The 19,850-nt window shown below is 41.3% G+C and overlaps 5 protein-coding genes across 5 annotated transcripts; 3 read left to right on the top strand and 2 right to left on the bottom strand.

Moving 5' to 3' along the window:
* Window positions 1–933: 933 nt before the first annotated feature.
* Window positions 934–2,028, bottom strand: Bfra_011698 (putative snare complex subunit protein; the record flags this gene model as incomplete). Its single annotated transcript, XM_037342024.1, has 2 exons — window positions 1,729–2,028; window positions 934–1,579 (listed from the first exon to the last, which is right to left on the bottom strand). Exons 1-2 carry the CDS (start codon window positions 1,926–1,928, stop codon window positions 934–936), a joined length of 846 nt encoding a protein of 281 aa, XP_037188104.1. The 5' UTR covers window positions 1,929–2,028.
* Window positions 2,029–2,779: 751 nt separating this feature from the next.
* Bfra_011697 (putative traf-like signal transducer protein) lies at window positions 2,780–4,291 on the top strand (the record flags this gene model as incomplete). Its single annotated transcript, XM_037342023.1, has 1 exon — window positions 2,780–4,291. The coding sequence occupies one exon, from the start codon at window positions 2,780–2,782 to the stop codon at window positions 4,289–4,291; it is 1,512 nt and encodes a 503-aa protein (XP_037188103.1).
* A 5,351-nt stretch (window positions 4,292–9,642) lies between these two features.
* On the top strand, window positions 9,643–12,415 carry Bfra_011696 (putative abc transporter protein; the record flags this gene model as incomplete). Its single annotated transcript, XM_037342022.1, has 5 exons — window positions 9,643–9,754; window positions 9,823–10,614; window positions 10,667–10,751; window positions 10,798–11,064; window positions 11,116–12,415. The coding sequence occupies 5 exons, from the start codon at window positions 9,643–9,645 to the stop codon at window positions 12,413–12,415; spliced, it is 2,556 nt and encodes an 851-aa protein (XP_037188102.1).
* Window positions 12,416–17,015: 4,600 nt separating this feature from the next.
* Bfra_011695 (uncharacterized protein) lies at window positions 17,016–19,105 on the bottom strand (the record flags this gene model as incomplete). The annotated part of the gene is made up of 9 exons (XM_037342021.1): window positions 17,016–17,638; window positions 17,701–17,771; window positions 17,822–17,918; window positions 17,967–18,003; window positions 18,053–18,073; window positions 18,194–18,311; window positions 18,360–18,432; window positions 18,874–18,927; window positions 18,991–19,105. 9 exons carry the CDS (start codon window positions 19,103–19,105, stop codon window positions 17,016–17,018), a joined length of 1,209 nt encoding a protein of 402 aa, XP_037188101.1.
* Window positions 19,106–19,427: 322 nt separating this feature from the next.
* Bfra_011694 (uncharacterized protein) lies at window positions 19,428–19,708 on the top strand (the record flags this gene model as incomplete). Its single annotated transcript, XM_037342020.1, has 2 exons — window positions 19,428–19,432; window positions 19,507–19,708. 2 exons carry the CDS (start codon window positions 19,428–19,430, stop codon window positions 19,706–19,708), a joined length of 207 nt encoding a protein of 68 aa, XP_037188100.1.
* Between the last annotated feature and the right edge of the window lie 142 nt (window positions 19,709–19,850).

Raw genomic sequence — 19,850 nt, 5'->3', positions numbered from 1 at the left:
GATTATGGGAGGGTACGCGGTAGAGAGGGTGGGTATATGATATATACTTATTTGGCCGATTGTAGTGTTGACGTTGGTGGTGGTGGTGGGAGTGTGGGAATTGGGGAAGTAGATGGAGGAGAAGTGAGTGGGAATCGGGGATTGAAGTTGATTTAGGGTTAGATTTGGAATCAAATATTGGATTAGTTTCAAAGATGAACAATCAAAGAAAATGTTGGATTTGAAATTATGATGGCGTGATATGAGTAGATTGATAAATGCAGAAACGAGTGAACAAATAAATAATAATACTCCATACTCTATTTGGGGGGAACAAATAGAGTTAAGATCGAGAAGAAAGGGGTAAAAAGTGCCTAAGCGGTTTTTACTAGACGAGCTCGAGACGAGCTACCTAGGTAGTTATCACAGATATATTATATACTATCCATTCATCATACATAGTTCCCATGTAGATTTTCATATAACATTTCTAGTATATAGATATCACCATTAACGTCGAACGTCGTAGTAACCGAGAAGATCAGGATTCTGAGATAGATGTAGAGTAAATGTATATATTGAACAAAATCTTGCTAGGCTAGCCATCCATCAACGCCCCGCCTCCGAAATATCATGCGAAGATTTTCTTAAGATGTGGATGGATGTCTCTGGTAGGTAGGTAGGAATGAAGATGGGTAACCGTCCAATTCAAGCTAAGCTAAGCTAGTTGTCGATGAGGATTCATGAGCGACAAGTGAAGTTTCTATAGAGAACTTGTCATACTCATCACCTTCTTATTCCACTCACCCATGCTTTCCCTTGTACTCCTTACTCCGATTCTTGCGCCTTTGTAATTCTCACGTTGCCCCCCATAGTCTTTCTGTCAGGGTTTGGAGTTCATTCAGTGTCGAGACCGCCCTTCCTCTCTGCTCTGCCGTCATTCATATTCGAAATCTACTTTAAGATAATGATTAACAAGACTAATATAATGATCAAAATCAAAATAATAGTCATCTGCATGTTGTCCTTCGCTTTCCTTGCCACGGTCCCCAAATTCTTTCGCGCTTTATCCAGTCTACTTTGATGACGATCCACATGTCTATCCACTTCATCTAACATCTGTACATGTTCATCTAACTCATCACCGATTTGTATACTCAGTTCTCTCTGTCGACCAATACTTTCTCCAAGTCTATCAAGCGCCTCGTCTTGTTCTGCGAGCACTTGAGAATGATAGGCGTGTATTTGTTGATTGTCGAGATGGCTTTGATCTGGGGGACCGGAGGGGTCATCGCGGTAAGGAAAGAGTGCGGCGCGGGCGGGATCGGATGCTTCTTGGATGGAGGGAGAGTCGCTGAATCGAACGGATTTTGGGGATGGAGCAACGGCAGAATTGCGGAGAGATTTTTTGAGGAAGGAGGAGGAGGATCCTACGCGGGGACGTTCGGTTGCTCGGGCGAAATCGTTGGAGAGGGAGGGATCGTTGGGGTGTGAGAGGGTGGATGAAGTACTGGCGGTGGGATGACCGAGGAATTGAGAGGCTAAGTCGTCATATTGTGTTCGTAGGGTGTGTTCGGTTTCTTGGAGGGTAAGGGATTGACTAGTGAACTGTTAGTTGTGCGAAATTGAAATATATAATGCGCTGCGCAAGAGATATGTGATGCGCAAATGTAGCCCCAACATCGACTTATGTGAAAGGAAATTGCCGGAATTATCTAATACGCCATTCAAGAGATAGATCTAACATACGATGTCTCTCCTGCTTCTTCTAATCGTATCCTTTCATTCACTATATTCTCCAAGCCTTCCCGTAAAGATTCCAACGACCGTGAAATATGACCATCTTGAGATGTCGGTTCCAAATTCAAGGAAATAGCACGTTGTCTTTCCAGTAATGATAATTTTATATGATCCGCAAGTAGAAAGTATTGATTGGGATTGGTAGACATGATCGCGACCTAGATAGTGTCAAGATATACGAGCTCCGGAAAGCCGCAGAGTGTAGGAATTGAGGATGCGATCAAGAGGAAGCAATGGTAGTGAAAGTATCAAATGTTGAAATTAAAAGAAGGTTTATGTTGAATCATTCGATTGTCATTATATTTATTGGGATAATTGAAGTTTGTCTGGGTTGAAATACTTGAAATGGATTACTTGGCCAGTCTTATGGTCTCATCAAACATTATCAGCAATAAGTGGTAGCCCAAGGTTTCCTTCCCATGATAGATAGTATATCCGATCCGAGAGGGTGCCGAAAGGTTACCATATTGATCACGTGAGATGTTTGCAGGGTCAACGTTAAGACCAGAGACGCAACTTTGCATCTTCTGAATCGAAAGACATCTCAACCACGGCCAGCATAGGCATAACCATAACCACCACGATAAGCACAACCACAACCACAACAATAACGAGCTGTGATAAGAGCTTCTCACCAGCTGCTTTCACGTCCGTCTATTCAAAACGCGGTGTTAGGATTTATCATACATATCTTTGTCTTTGCAAGACTTCTTTTCTTTTCTTCTCTTTCCTTTCTTTTACCTACCTACATTACTCTGTAATCAATAAATTCCATATCTTCGACAATTCCCAATTCCAATAACTCACGTGGTCCAACATTGTTGTCATTTTCAACCCAAGATCATAAGATAACTGTTTTTAATGCTTTCAATTCCAAAAGAACCTTCCTGGCTTCAAATTCATCCACAATACTTTAAGTTTGATAGAGATTTGCGTTGCATTTTGATTGATTCCCGATTGATCAATTAATTCATTTGATCGTCTCCATAGCTGAGTCAACATGCCTCCACCGAATACTCCAACAAATGGAGCTGCTACACCTGTCTCACACATTTCTCGACCAAACACTCCGCCCAACAATATCTTCATTTTTGAAGGTTACGATCCTGCTACAACTCACATTGGCTTTGCTTACTATCCACCTCAATCGGAAGTTACACAACCGGTTCTTCACGTTCCAAATAATACCCCGGCTTCCAGTATTCATTCTTCACCCGAAAGCTCCTACTATTCACGACCTCGTCGTCCAACTTTACTGGATCGAGGAATCATGGAAGTCATCGGAGAAGAAGAACGAGATCGACGCGATGAAGATACTATCGATTATCGTGCGGTTGAATACGTGAATACTCCCGATCAAAATCTCATATGTCCAATTTGTCGCGTTCCTCTGGTTGACCCAGTCACCATTTATTGCGATCATACTTTCTGTAGAGATTGCATTACTCAAGCTTTGGCTATTACGGAAAAATGTCCTATGGACCGTTATCCAATCTCACGCAATGATCCACTTCGTCAATCGAACAGAATTATTGTTCAACAAGTCAACGATTTGATGATTGTTTGCCCAAGTTGCGAAACTCACCTCCAAAGATCGAAACTTCGCAACCATCTCGCTGTTCATTGTAAGGAAGCTGAAATCGCATGTTTGGATCCTGACTGCAAGCAACTTATCAAGAGACTTCATCAACCAAAGGGTTGTCTTCATTATGATTCTTCCTGTCCTTCCTGTGATGAGACTTTGCAGGCGAAGGATATGGAAGAACATTGCGAGTCTAAATGCAACTTCCGTCATGTCAATTGCGGTCAATGTGGAGGAGAGATTTTACGCATCAAGGAGTCAGAACATATTGATACATGTCCAGAAGGCACTGTAAAATGTCAATGGTCAGAGTTTGGTTGCGATCATGAGTGTAAGAGAAAGGACATTGACGATCATAAAAACAAGTGCGAGCTTAGGATATTGGGTCCATGGGCAGCAAAAATGCAAGCTGACAATAAAGTCAAGAGTGAAAAGATTGACCGATTTGAGCGTAAGATTAAGCATCTCGAGAATTGTATTAGTGACAATGGAAATTTCGATCGAGCCGACGCGACGGCCCCTTCTCTTGCAGGGTTATCAATGACGGACGATTCCTACGAAACACCTAATACTTATCTCCTCTCAGTCGTTGAGTCTCAACAAAGCAGAATTAATGCTCTTACTGCCAGTATTGCCGAAATGGAAGCTCGTCAAAGTGTCATGCTTTTGAATGAAACTATTCCGTTGAAAGATCAAATCGTCGAACTTCGCAATACAATAAGCACACTCAATATGTATGTTCGTTGGCTTTTGAATGTTCGCAGAGGAGAAGGTCAGCGACGTAGCTTCGGTAATGGTGCTGGTAGTAGTAGTGGAGGTGGTGCCAGTAGTCCTGATGATAATAATGGCGGTGCAGGACCAAGTTCTGGTGGTGCTAGTATTGGAAGACGTTTAAGCGATCATGCTAGGGAGGGAGGCACGAAACTTTGAGTTTGTGGTGACGTATGTGAAAGGATGGTTGGACGGGTGGATGGATGAATGGGATAGCGCATTTGGAGTATGAATGAGCAATGATTAATGAGCAAATGACACTGCATTGCATGGATGGGATTGGGATGGCTGGTAGGATTTATGTTTTTTGTGATTTTTGTTTCTGGTTTTGATTCGATGCGAAAGATATCTGGATGAATGGAAGGCGTACTAATAATTGAGTGTGGAAATTTTTGATAATAGGAGTTTTTTGGATTTTTGTAATTTTAGGAAGGTGGGGAAGTGGATGGACGAGGATCATGGGCGGGGTGGAATTGGGATGGAAATATGGTTGAGAAATGTGGTTGGAGGAGGAGGGGGGGAGAAGAAGTTGAATGGATCAGCCATTGGCAGAAAATAATAAAGTGAGGATTCTTGGGCGGAATGACCAAGTCTGCTTGAAGGTCATGTCAAGGCAAATACTTATCTGCTTGAGTAGGTAGTATGCAATCTATTTTCATCAGATGAATCAATTTTAATTTATGATATGATGAATGATTGAATGAATGAGTGGATGAGTGGATGAGTGGATAGATCTTGATTATGATACATTCAGCCACCGTCACCATGAAATTTGAAATATGAAATGTGCGGTACATGGAATATGAAATTATAATTCATCATATGGAATTATCTTGTGTAAATGTGTCGGGCTCTTCGTATATGTACTCTGCTCTCTGTTCTCTGCAACTCTCTCAAGGGGGTGAAGAGGTGCCTGAGGAAATTTCATACGTTCCAGCTTGCTTGAAAAGGAAGATCTTCAGAGATGTATGTATAAATAGATGGATGGATGGATGGGTGGATGGATGTATATATCAGTGTTTTGTAGATTAGTAGATTAGTAGATTAGTAGATTAGTAGATTAGTAGATTAGTAGATTAGTAGATTAGTAGATTAGTAGATTAGTAGATTAGTAGATTAGTAGATCAATATATTAAGTCCAACAGTTGGCGATATGTATGCATATATTCTAATTTCTTAATATTAATATGTATATGTATGTGTATGAAAATGGAATTGAATAGGTATTCTTCAGTGGGAAAATAATAGTTGGATGCTTGGATGTAGGGAGTTTGGAAGATCCTGAGAGTCTGGGAGGTGTAGATTGGGTGTTTGATTGGTTGTGTGTTTGTTTGTGTGTTTGGAGATTTGAGTGTGAGGGGTGTGAGGGAGTGTGGAGGATGGAAGATGCGATGGGTGTAAGGGATGGGTGTAGGAAATGGGAGATAGGAGATGGGAGTGGAAGGAGGAGAGAAAAACGGGCGGCGCATATGAATTGTTATTTCCGTGGAAATAGAAAGGGAATGAAAGGGAAAAGGCACAGAAAAGAGTGTGAATTATTAACTGATTTCTTTGAAATACAATTCCATTTCGCAATCACTTATGAGGGATTGAAAATAAAAAAACGCTATTACAGGATCATTCGCTTGTGCTTCATGGGGATGCACTTGTAAAGTGGTTTTGTAAGTATACATCTTCCGATTCTCCGAGCCCCTTGGTTCTTGGGTATCGTATTGAAATATCTATTCCCCTCCCCTCTTTCTTGCTCTCCTAAAACAAGTGATTCATGGACATCAATTCAGAAACTCATATCTTTCCTAGGATCCTGATGACCTCTTTACTCACTCACCATCGAAAATCTCAATCCCACCCTCCTCTTTATTCTGACCCATCATCGCAATGCAATGCAATAATCGAAACGCCACCGGTTCTATCCTCCCAACATGGATTGATCTGTGTTCCTGTCCAGATGATGGATGTATTTTCATTTCTCGAGTCTATTGATCTCCATCTTCTTCTCCTCCTTGAGAAATTTGGAAACCGGCAAGGAAATCTTTCTATCGAATTCCGAATCGAGGTCCTATTATCTCAAGTTATTTCAATTTTTCCCCCTGGTCGATGAGTCCTTTTTGTGGGCGCTGTGGAAGTAATTTTAAGTATTCGATTAATCCGAAACTGTCGAGGAGGTGGCCGGAATTGTTTGATCACTTTTTTGGGATGATTAGGAGGGAGGGATTGGAGGGAATGGATAGTGCCGGATGGATGTGTATGTGTGAATGATGGCTCTTTTAGGGGATTGAGGGGATGAGTGTTGCTAAGTTATTTGTTTTGTGGAATAGGGATGGATAGGTAAAGAAATACCGCGGGTTGGGAGATTGAAGAATGAAATTAAGGAGATGCTGAGACATGAGACATGAGACTCTAGATTGGATGGGAAGCCCGAGGAGTGAGATATGAAGGAGAAGGGTTTGGGAAGGGGTTGTAGAAAGTTCGTCATTTTTGACAGCTGGCCTTGGACTCTGAAGGTTATAGAGTGCTACTTTGGTTCGCTTTCAGTTTGTCCGAACAGATTTATTTTGGGAAAGTGAGGGTATTTCCAACGTAGTGGAATCAATGGGTGATATATCAAGATCAATTGCTTAAAATATACATGACGCATGGACCCTGATGTAGACGCACCAGAGATTGTCGCATCAACATGATCCCGCTTATATGAATGGAAGAGACCGCTTACTCCGATTTGCGCTTGTGCTTCCACATTGACTTCAACATATTCTGGCATATGCGACAACAGTATTATGATATCTTAAGTCAAGGAATGAAAATTGGTATGTGTGAATGAAGAAGCGCAAATGAAAGGAGTGACATGTTGGATTTCGAAAGATTTTAGTTCCTCTGATCACAATCTCCAAACTATCAGATTCTAGAGTGACAAATCTGCTCCCCTGAAGGTTCACCATAAAAAAAGATGTTGTGGTAGTTACTTTGTGCTTGTAAACTCATTGGTCATAGAAACTGATAATAGCATTATGGGCTGAGACGAAGGGCTGATTCGAGATGCGCCTTCGCCACTCGATTGGATGATGACTGGATGTGGTTAGTCTCATCGAAAATATACTGAGTTAAGTGAAAGTTGCCTCTTAGTATTAGTAATTTGAGCCTTGAGGTGTGGATAACGTCAAAAGTAACAATACTACATTCTTTCAAGCCTGCTCGCATTTTCTTCTCATCTCTTCCCTAGCCTAGTATTGTTCCAGCCGATTTAGACGCTGATGGAGCAGTACCCAACCTGCGGAATTCCAAGCGGCTGATAATCTGGGGATCAAACCTGCATACCGCAAATTAATATCCGTAGCCTCAATTATACTGTCTGGGCTTGACAAGTATCTGTACCCTAAGAAATTACACAGGCGATAATGCGGGGGTAAAGATCGGATCGCTTAAGTGGGTCAGACTCTGGTGCCAATACTATTCTAGAAACTATCTTTAGCTAATGAAGTGGAGTTGTCCTACCTCGAGGTATCAAATTATTTACACCGGGTCTCTTATATAATTTTTCTTGGCAGGAAGATGTCTATCGCACATTTTGCTGCTGCCTGCAATGGGAAGAAAAATACAATGACGATATTGAAATAGGAGTGGGATGATCGGAGGAAAAAATGGGTAATGTCTGGCTGTTAAGATTCCCACCATAAACATTTTCAATGAGAAGCTATACCGCTTGGTAGATCATATCTATACTGCTGCCATATAACGTTGCTACATGAAGGTTCCTTGAACGGGTACAAACAAACAATTTCTGTACAACAACAACGATTCTCGAATCGGCCATGGAAAGTTCGATCGAGACTCGAGAGATACTGAGTAGAAGCATCAGACGACCATTAAACAATGTTGTCGATGTTGCAGGTCACTGACCTCACGAACAAACCATTGCATATTCTTGCGCTGCCAAGCTGCATATTAGCGGTGTATATATAAAACTCGACAAGAGATCCATTTAAACTTTTTTCACTGGCAATATCCCGGATTTAAACGGTCCTGCGGGAACAACTATGTTTTTGACATACAACTAGTGGAGTAACGACATAGCGTACCCAGATACTAGGCAGAATTCTCAAGACTGTTTTGGAGCTGGAGAGTGGGATCAGTAAAGTTTTGAGAAACGGAGTGTTGATATGAGGTTAAATTTGGGGTACTGTACGATCTTCGAAGGATTTAAGGATCATCGTCTCGGGTAAGACATCAGGATAGCACTCACTTGGTCATGAAACCATAGCTTTTTTTGCTTACTGTATTCTTTTTATTGAACCTTGCATTTCGTCGAGAGATCTCGAATTCTAAGAAGGCTGTGTTGTTGGTGTTGTTGTTGTACCCTAGTTGAAGGATTCGAAAATTGCTTAAAAAAGTTAAGCCTTATGGGGCTGGGCTAGGACAACGTGGATTGCCTTACAGGATAAGCATCGCTAGCAAGGGGGTATTTGATTGCATTAGATGGACCCTTCTGTGCAAAATCTATGAACATAGGAAGAATGAACTAGCTAGCTCGAATTCAGGAGGAAATTACAGTCATGATATTGAAACGTAGGAAGAGAGTGAAAGGGACTTGATACATTGGTATCTCAAGCTTTAACTTGGCTCTGTGAAAATCTTTATGGGAATTGTGAATTCTTTGAGAAAATGGGATTGTTAGAAGCAAAGATGGGATTGTGGTGGAGAGAGAAGCGGCTCCACGCAAATTGGGTGGATCACGTGTTCCGTCATTTAAAGTTTTACCGCTAGGTCCCTTGGTACTAGGTAATCTGTAATTCTATCTGCTATCTAACAGCAAGCAACATAAGCAAGCTGGTGAACAAGCTCAATGAACCTCAAGGACCACCATGCGCCAGGCGTTGTTTAGTGGAGAGATCGTTGTCAGAAACCAACCACCAGCGTTTTATTTTCGTGGTGAGACTGGTGGATGTTTGTTTGTTTGTTCAAATGTTGGTTGGCCGTTGGCTCAAATCTCAAGTTGCAGGTAACTCTAGCAGTAACTGGAGCTTACCTAGGAAAACCATTCTCATACGTACACTCGTATGGAAGAGCTCACAGCCCAATTAATTGACAATCGCTTGGACATACCTAGGTCTTACAATATGATTAGATACAGATCTATATTCGGGTACTTTAGCACTGTTGCCAATATGATAGTAATCTTTCTGAACTTCATTCGTTCAGCCGACCTGGATAGGAAGATATCACGGAATAGATACCCTGATAGATATGGATCTAACTGTGGATATGCGGCGCAGAAATATACGCAAACAAGGCTTATAGGGCCCAACAAGCCAATACGGTGCCTTGCCTAGTATCCACAGCCTTCAATCTCACCTGTTCACGTAAAGATATTTTGAAGTGAGCAGGGGAGCGACACAGACAATAAGTATAATCTTCTGTTGCATCCATTAAATGTAAAGTTCTCTTATTATATTGTTGGTTTCTTTTTGATTTTACTTTGGTCAAACTTTCAAAGTTTGTGTAATATAGTAATAATGGAGGGGTCAACGGCGACGATAAATTCCACCTGTATATCCGGTGGACAACCAGTAGTTATTCAAGATGCAGCTTCGTGGAATACTACAGGATGTCCAAAGGGCTTTTACTGTGAGTAAAAGAACAAGTCTGGGAGTTCAATTGATACCAGAAGAAACTAATATCATTCTCTTTCGCAGGTCCAAACAATACTCTTACAAATCTACCAGAATACTGTCCTCCAACTCCTCTTTGTCAAATACTGAGGTTCTCAGGAGGAGAATGTATACCAACCATGGGAACTTACGAACCCTCGCTTTGTCCAGCCGGATATTTTTGTCCAGAGCCAGGAAAGCTCCAAAATCCATGTCCAGCGGGATCTTATTGTCGCGCAGGATCAGCTTTACCAACGAAATGCGCGATTAGCTCGAGATGCCCGGAAAAAAGTGTTAGAGATATGAATCTTGTCCCAGTGGCTATTTTAATTGTTGTGGATGTGGTAATGTTAATTGGAGCACTGGGTGTAACTTTGAAACGAAAATTCAGCAATAGGGTTCGGAATCATTCGAAGGAGAAGCGATCGAATAGGAAGACGTACACAAAGCCAGGAATGTTTCGAGGAAGAGAGTATTCTCAAATCCATGACGAGCAACTACAGGCAGCCCGAGAACAAAGCGATATTGCTTTGGAAGAGAGGATTATGAACCTGCAGCGAAGACCTACCGGGTTTGAGGAATTGGGTAACCTGGACGAAGAATTCTTATATGATGGTCATAACGTGGGGGAGGAACAAGTTATGAATACTGATCTACAATTGTTTGTCCAATCGTTGTCGAGATGCTTCGGAGGAAGTAAATTCGGATTATCATTCGAATTCGAGGATCTGAAATTCCACCCACCGAAGGCACCGAAGCCTATTCTTTCACAAGTTTCAGGTTTAATTGATGCTGGAAGTTTATGGGGAGTAATGGGTGCTTCCGGCGCTGGAAAATGTATTTTTTCATCAATGCTCTTCTACCTCAACCCGAAGCTAACGAGTAATAGCTACTTTTGTAAATGTTCTCATGGGTAAAACGAAAAACACTGGTGGAGTTACTAAAGTTAATGGCGTTGCTGGTGACATCTCAAAGTAAGTTCTCCTGCCGATGATAGATTACAACAACTAACAATTACAGGTACAAGAAAATCATTGGATATGTACCCCAAGACGATATTGTTCTACCGGAACTTACTGTTCGGGAAAACATCCTTCATTCTGCTAGAATCAGGTTACCATGTACATGGAAAGAGGGCGAGATCCAACATCATGTTGATGTTTTACTTGCTTGTCTTCAACTTTCTCACGTAAAGGATTCATTAGTAGGTAGTACTGCTGCTCCAGTCATTTCAGGTGGTCAAAGAAAAAGAGTTAGTATCGGTATGGAATTAGCGGCTGCACCTATGTAAGTGTTTTGGCCCAAATTTCCTCATTTCTTAACTCACATTATTGCCAGGGCTCTTTTCCTTGACGAACCTACTTCTGGGCTAGATGCAACAGCCGCAAATTCTATCATGAAAACTCTCAAGGCTCTCTCTCGTCTTGGTATGACAATCGTAACTATTATTCATCAACCGCGACAAGAAATTTTTGAATCTCTCGATAGTCTCGTACTCCTCGGTGCAGGTCGAATGATTTACTTAGGACCTCAAGTAGGTGTGAAACCTCATTTCGAGCGTCTTGGTTTCAAATTTCCCGACCATGGTAATCCTTCTGATGTTATGGGTGACATCATTGCTGGCGAAGGTCGTCTCTACAAACGTACTGGAGATGCTAGTATCCAACCTCTCATAGACCATTGGCAAAATCATCCAGATAGTCCATTTGAAGATGTAAAAGGCTCTGGTGTTTCAATAGCTGAATCGAACGCTCTTGCTTTGACCATCAAAACTCGTGGTACATACTGGTATCGACAAATTTGGTTTTGTTTCCAACGTTCTCTCGTTCAACAATATCGCATGAAAGAGTCGTTTTACTTTGAGTTGGGCGTCGGTGCCGCCTCAGGTTTCTTAATTGGTCTCGCAGAACTCAATCAAAAAGGTGCAAATTTCCGTGGTATTTTCAACGAACCATATGAAATGCTTTCTTCATCAATCGATTACAACTCTGTTCCTCAAATGGCACTTCTTGTCGGTCTAGCTATTGGTCTCACTGCTTCAGCACCAGGAGTAAAAGTTTTCGGCGAGGAAAAATTGGTTTATTGGAGAGAAGCTGCAGCGGGCCACAATCGCTTCGCGTATTACGTTGGAAAAGTTATCTCGACTCTGCCACGAATGATTCTTGCAAATTTTCACTTCACAGTATTTTTTGCGTTCATGACTACACCGGTCATTGGCTGGATGGATATGTTCGCTGCTAATCTCCTTTATTTCTGGTGCATATATGGACTCGCATCTTGTGTCTCTATGGTTACCCGTCGTGAAGACGGACCCCTTCTTGCAGTTATGGCATCTCTTATTGTTGGTGTGCTTAATGGCATGTCTCCTTCTCTTAAAAAAGTACGAAGTTGGCATTTGATATGGCTCTGGAGATCAACTCCGGGCACGTGGCTAGCGGAGGGATATTTCACGCAGAATATTACTCCGATGGATTATCTGTATGATATTGACACGGCGAAGAATGCGGTCGGGTATGATTTGGATCACTTTACTCTGGATATGCTTATGCTGCTTGCGTTGGGAGCGGCATATAGAGTTATTGCGTTTGCGGGACTGAGGGGATGTATAGACATAAACAGAGATAGAGGGGAGATTTGAGAGGGGGTGATTGTGGATAAAGAGATGGTTATGAATTGGGCTGTATATACTTAGGAGTTTTGGCGCGAGGGACCGGGAATACATATTGTATCGAGTACTAGAGTACTAGGTTCATTGGAATTTTAGAATACCCTTTCATCTAGAGGCGTGTTGATACAAATATATAATATAATGCAGCACCTTATTCCGAAAATGGCGTGATTGAATTCTGGTGATTTCTAAAAGGAGAAGGAAAGGATTTAGTTTAGCTTCATTATACTCTTACTTGGGGAATAAATTTCAGGTAGTCATGAATGCAGACTCTCGAAAACGATTTTCCTAGCCTCCCTATGCGTTTGTTTGGTGGAGCTATTTATGGATATTTCTTCACTGCTGTTGTTTTGGGGGTTGTACAAGCATCCATATCAAAAACATGGATACTATTTTGATCATCGATGGAATTTGAATTAACAGGGCTTGCCACTTCACGTTGGTGAGTAAGAGATTACAACTAAGGAAGAACCTTTGAGGAGAGACTCGCGTCAATCAAGACATTCCTTTTTACAATCCGGTTTTGGTCCAGATCTCGAGAGCCAATTTTTACCGTCTCGTTCCAATTCACCACCACAAAATACCAACCGTCATTCATTCTAATCATTGCCAATTTCCTTCGCCGTTGGATCAAACCAAAATTGATTGTTAATTCTCATCTCTTCTCGTTCCAAAAATTGAGAAGATATATAGTTGTATCATATATCTCGTTTACAGGTGATAGCAGATGTACTAAAGGGTTAGAAAACACATGAGCTGTGTGTAATCCTGTGCCCTCAACTCTATTCTTGTTTCGGGAGCTTGAGGATCTGGAATAGAGATTAAGAAAGGGAGTTTATATAGTATTGTTGTATGAAAGCTCGTGAGGGCTGAGATGGGGTGTGAATAAAGGTACTGTGAGATTGGAGCCTAGAGTGAATTGTTAGGCTATTCGGCGAGGAATATGTGGACTGAGGATCGCTGTTGCTGTTGTTGTTACGATGATATGTAAAGGGGTGATGGAATCATGAATTCTTCTGTAGATGGTGTATAGACATCGAAATAAAGACTGATTAGAGTGCTTTGACATTCTGGCGTTTCGGCTAGAATATAATTTGTTCTCAGGGGAAGCTCTGTGAATTGAGACACACGATAGGGTATAGTACATTGGCCGATATATTTATTTTTATTGTTTTTGTTAAACTTTGTCGATGGCTGATACCCGCGGGATTCTTTAAGCTTCACTGCATCTCATTTCTTGTCTATATAACTACCAAGTGGTGATGGCAAGATAACTAAACTTGAAGTAATACGAGACAAGACCCAAGAATTCATTTCGTGCGTATGGTTCCAAGTCATTGTTGAAGTTGAGAATACTTACTGGCTTCGGGGGCTGCTGTATTTGGGCGATCAGGGGGTGGGTTTGGTGGTCTTCTGAAGGAATCAGCAGCAAAAATAATGAGAATCCACTGTAGTCTATATAATAACAGTGAAAATTAATTTTTCATAAGAAGGAAGGACAAAATTGTGCTTCGGGCTTGTCCAGAGTTTCATAGTTTTCTTATCACAATGCGGTGTCAATAGACCAGCGATATCTGCCACGTATCGAGGATCTGGCTGCTCTATTTCGGACGTGGTACGAACGTTTGTATAGAGATGAGCGAGGTAGAGGGAGGAGTCAGGATTAAGTAGTGGCCTAAGTTCTAATACGGGATAAGGAGGAAACACATCCAGGAAAGAGGGAAATGGAGGAAGTACGGGGTAGTGAATTATAGAGTTAGTCTATTTCGACTTGCGTTCTATTTGGGAGAACGCTGTAGGACTTTTGGGTTGAGAAGTAAAGAATGAAGTGACAGTCGCAAAGCTCAATTGGATTCTTAAAAGTACTGCGGACTATGACTGTACAAGGATGATAGCAATTCCGGACTTCAAAACTGGTCTTGAATGGGAATACAATTTAGAAATAGGCTTGTATTGTAGGACTATAAGTATCTTGTCGTCATTGTCGAATCTATGTTTTTTGTCACTATTTGAACTTATTACTGTTAGTCATTTAGTCAAACCCTTTGGCAATATTTACATCCCTTGTCCCATGATCCGCACCTCCAACAGGTATGTAAGATACTAGAGCTCGAGACCATTACCAACAATCATAAATTTAGCTCCTGCTATTATGAATCCGAATACACTGCCTTAAAGATAACTTTTATAACCTTGAAAACTATGGAATGTGGCCCGCTTAACAGTCTGAGGAGACACGTCAGTCATCTGCTTGGCTTGTACAACCACAAATCCGCGATCTTGAGGGGAAAATGCGGGGTTATCTTCGATATTTCCTTAATATTGATGCGAAAGATGATGAATTATATCTATCTATTCACTTTGCTTTATTCCGGTGTCAAAAAGAAAATGAATCTGTGATCGGCATCTCCATGGCAGGGTTTGGGGGAAATCGAGGGGGTTCTTTAACCTGAGTATTATGTAATAACGGCTGTGTTCCTAAAGTAAAAGGACAACACAGCCAGCTTTATCAAAACTTCGCAGAATGGCTGGCCTTTCTTCCTGGGGTATCATGATTTGAATGGACCCGCTCACTTGTTGAAAGTAGATAGGTAGTAATCTACATGCCGATACTCGATTTAATTGGTACGCTTTCATCGTATCTCATCTTGTCAAGTCTCTTTTCGCTGACATTGTGGGAGATCTAACATTTATTGTCCCTAATGATAATTTTATTTACTTCAGACAGGAGACCCAAGTCAAAATTGAGCCCAGAGCTTGACAGCCACTGCGCGTTGGTGCTACAAATTTAAGAAACTGTAGAGTGCGAAATCAAAAATTAGCTCAGAGAGATATGTCTCTGGGCCAGGTATGGTTTCTCTCTGGGTTGATGTACCACTTTATATAGAGACCTACTCTTGGATTCGAAAATCAGAATGCGGGGTATGTCTTTCACCCTCCCCTACTCTCGAAGGGATAGTCGATGAATCACATGTCCATCTGCTCCCTTGATGATGATCCGCTGGAAGTGCATATATATATCTAGAAAGAAATCTCAATATAAACTTATCAGTATTGCAGTACAGACCATGCTGAGGTTGGGGTTCAGCTGACATTGAGAGCGCCCATTCATAGGACTGTAGCCGGAGATGTTACCATAGCCTTTGAGTATGGAGATCACAAAAGTGGTATTTGCATCGAAGAATCGGAGAGGAAGGAACCGCTGCAAGAATCTTGGATCGAAGGGGTGAAATTCCTGCAGTAACGGCGGCAATAAGAAAAGACGGTGAGATTATTGCTTTTGAAAGACTTGGTATTTGACAGTAAAATTGTATGGTGATGAAGGTGATCTGAGAACTACCATAAAGGAAGCGTATCTATCGAAAGTATACCATCAATCTACGACCTCGAAGCTTGCTGGATCTCAAATATCCATATTCCACTTTTATCCTATATCCCAGTTCTTACCCATCTAAACAGATTTCCACCTATCGCTCATATTCATCGTCCCCTACTGGAGACTTTTCAGGAACTTCACCACCAAAGCCATAGCCAAGATTTTTCAAAGTTTCGTTCCATACTTTTGGAAACTGTGATACGTTATCTTCCCCCCCATTCGGCCTTACTTATAGCAACGAAATCCATTTCAGTTTAACAAACTAAAAGACACGGAATTCAGCTCAAGCACAATCACTACCCCTTTTTTAATGAGTGAATGCCCCACAAGATGATTCAATACCTCATATGCTTATACAAAGAACAATGAACATTTACCGAGTCATGGACATTAAATAAGTGTACGATACACCCGTTGCAACGACTCAGTAAGTTGTGAATGAATAGGAATAGGCAGCTCAAGGAACTATCAGCTGTCTTTCCTTCAGAACAGGAAATCCTGCCCACGAAGAAACTATCATGTATGATATCGCTACCATCTGAAACAAAAATTGACAACAGGAAAGATGCTAGAAGAGAACGTGGAAAAACGACAATAAACAAAGTAATCGACAAATATCATCTAATCTCATCTCAATCCCAATAATGAAATATCAGGTTAATCTCTGAGAATAGAAGGTTAAAAAGACACATAAAGGGTTGAACGGAATCAGCGAGCACCACACTTGTCTGCCAAGCCCAAATGCTTCCTTGCTTGGATACTCGGAAATCATAGAATCACAGGCATTTTGTGATAGAACTCTCGGACCCCTGAGTGGTACTCGAGTTGATAGGAGGGTTTGAGTGCGTATATACATACATATATCAAAAGTCGAGAGCGTTTAACTGTGGAGTGGAACGAGGAGTTATGGTAGAGAATGATTCATTTGCGACTAGCAAGTAAACCACGTATTCTTGGTCATGGCTTTCAGGTACTCATTTTCAATAGAAAATTTGATGTGCGAGGACACCAATTTGCAGCTTCGAGAATGATTCGGATTCTGCTTCTTCAACGAACTCGGGTGTTTGAGATAAGTGCGCAAATCACTCCTTGATTAAAGAATCGCCAAGTTAGTATCATCTGATAGAGTTTCATCGTTATAAAGCTTCAAACATATCCGATAATATATATATTATTAACACTACACCTCTCACCTCAAAAAGAAATATCCGTATCATCTTCCTCCCCTATCCTTCCATTCCCCCTTTCTTTCTCCTCATCTCCAATTTCAATCCCAATACTTCCACCACCCCCACTAATACTCCTCGGCAGGGTCAAAATCAACCTCTCATAATCACGATCATTCACAATTCTAATTCCCGTCTCCACCACCTCCCTCACATGATCCCTCTCTACCGTAATCGCCATTTTCGGTTTCCTGATCCCCGTCTCTCCATTTCCATTCCCGAGCCCTCTATACTTCCCTTCATCTTCTCCGTCGACCGTATCTTCGACTCCTACTCCCGCGGTCACAGTAGTCGTAACCGTCGGTAAATCGATAGCATCCCTTGCATAACTATAATCATCTGGTTTTGCACCATTTATACCGCATATACTCGTAAACATACGATCTCGATTCGAGAATCCCATATTCTCGGGAGTAGAACGAGGACTGGAAATAAGTGGACGGGGAGAAGTAGGAGAAGGTAGGCCGCTAGTGCGAATTGTGGGGTAGGAACGAGTATGTGAATGGGTATGTGATTGAGAACGACGCGGAAGGAAGGTGGAAGCATTATCTTTGGAAGTTATCCAATGCAGGACCAGAACACTGAAGAGTACTAGGTATATCTATGAGCCTTTTGAGGATTCTCTGGAAAGAGAAGATGAGACAGAGGCTTACTGTCGAGATTACAACACATAAGACATATCCAGCCTGGTTCACCTCTCAGCACCAATAATAACGTCAAATTACTGGGGAAAATATTAGCTATCATCCTAAATGATCAGGAGAAGTTACTTACACGACACTAGAAGTAAGCGCACAACAGCTTCCAATAAAAGTGCGGAGTGCGACGGTACGTGTTTGTGAGTTTGGGTTATTTTTATAGGAGTACAAGCCTATATGAATTAGTTGAAGAGTGATAAGAATTGTCGATGCAGATTTACCTTGTAGTGGAACGAGAAACAAGGATGTTAGGTAGACCTATATATGTTAAGCCGATATTTGACTACAGCGAACACTATGAGCTTACGTTGACTAATATATCGAAGGCCTACCGAATGTTAATAAGCATAATCCTCCATTGGAAACCGAAGGATTAGAATAATAGGCAATAAAATGCCTACAATAAGAGGTATCATCGCGACCTGTTTCATCCCAACCCGACATTCACCGTTTTCATAATTGGCGAATCGGCTTTGGAATCTAAATCAACAAGAGCTCCTTTCCAACAGAGATTTGGAGCCACACTCACAAGATAAAATTCAACGCGATGACTACACAGTAAGGAACTAAAAGGATTAATATTTGGAATATCACATACAAACCAGGTAACTAACTTAGCAATCCAATCGAGTTGAAGAGGTAAAGCGGATCTTTGATGCGTGGTTTTGACGATCGACGAATAATATACTGTTATCTTAGTAAATATAAGAGTAAATAAGGTATGAGCAAACTGACAACCCTTTCAACGAGAAAATAGTAGATAAGCTGCTGGCTTTAGTGAATGTTGCGGTCGCTTGCAGTGGAGAAAACATACTACCTAAAACATCATGTGAGCACAGCTGGCTGGATATATTACTGGGAATTGATGGCTTAGTTCCAACCAGAAAACAGGTCTGATTCCCTGGATTGAGTACTCACTTTGGTCGTCATATAACAAGATAAACATAATATAATAGCATTGGAGCACATATACTGTGAATAATTGACACCAAACCCCGCCGAAACAACCGCGGACCCAAGAACAAATACTAGGGAATCAAAATATATCAAGAGAACCACTGGTCAATTATTTCATCAGTCTCAAATCTTTAATAACAAAATTCTGGTAGATAAACCCTCAAAACTTACACCAACAAACGAGAGGGTATCGAGACCAATCCTGTACATTTTGAACGCGACGAGCTGCATGAGAGCATTAGCATCTTGCAAATCGTGCAGGTTTTTCTATCAGGTAGAGAAACTTACTCATACAAATTGCCAAAACTGCCATTGATATCATAGATAAAATAATTGAGAAAACCGTTCCAGCTCTAGGTTCATTTGCCGATGCCTCCGCCATTCGCTCCATGAGGACTCCCATCTTTGACTTCAAATCTCAATCGAGATACATAACAATGGCGAGTGATAGAGGAATTTTGGAAAAAGGCGATGTACATTGAAGAGGTTTCCATATGTCATATTACTATTCATGTCTGGGTATGTCAAGTTGTTATCCGATTTCCATAATTTGTTATCTTTCGGGTCGATTTATTGCGTAACGCCTGGTCTTAAGTTCGTACGAGGAAAGACATGACGGCTCAATTCAGCGAATCCGATGCGTCTAAACCAAGCCCTGGCTTGCATTATGAGTGCCATGGCTTGATGTTGAACAAGAGGGATGGGACAATCCCACGGCATGCGAAATGAGGTATGTTGAAACGAGGAAGCAAAATACTCGTGTGGAAACAGGGAATGTAAGTAGTACCGAAGAAAGTTCTACAGGTCTAGAAATTCAATCAATGACAGTGAGCAACGTGAATTTGGATTATCTGTCTTCACAGAATACTGTCAAAATCCAGCAAAAGAAAGTGCGAAATTATGTTGTGAAACATGGGATTCGGATACTTGCGTTCAACAAAGCCATTGTGTTGCCAAGTCCCCGAGAATTGCGTGTGAAGTGAGGGGTGAAGAGTTTCTTAAATAGAACAATATGCAACCTACGGGTCGCAAAAAAAAGTAAAAGGTAAAGAGAAGCAGGTCAAACAATCGAATATAATGTAATATGCAGAATCAGATGATATTTTGACAGTTGTTGAAGCTCCAAAAAATAGATACACAATTCATGT

The sequence above is a fragment of the Botrytis fragariae genome (assembly GCF_013461495.1).
Source record: "Botrytis fragariae strain BVB16 chromosome Unknown tig00000251, whole genome shotgun sequence".
Classification (NCBI taxonomy): domain Eukaryota; kingdom Fungi; phylum Ascomycota; class Leotiomycetes; order Helotiales; family Sclerotiniaceae; genus Botrytis; species Botrytis fragariae.
Note: the sequence above shows the minus strand (reverse complement) of the source record. Positions and strands in the feature narration are given on the sequence as shown.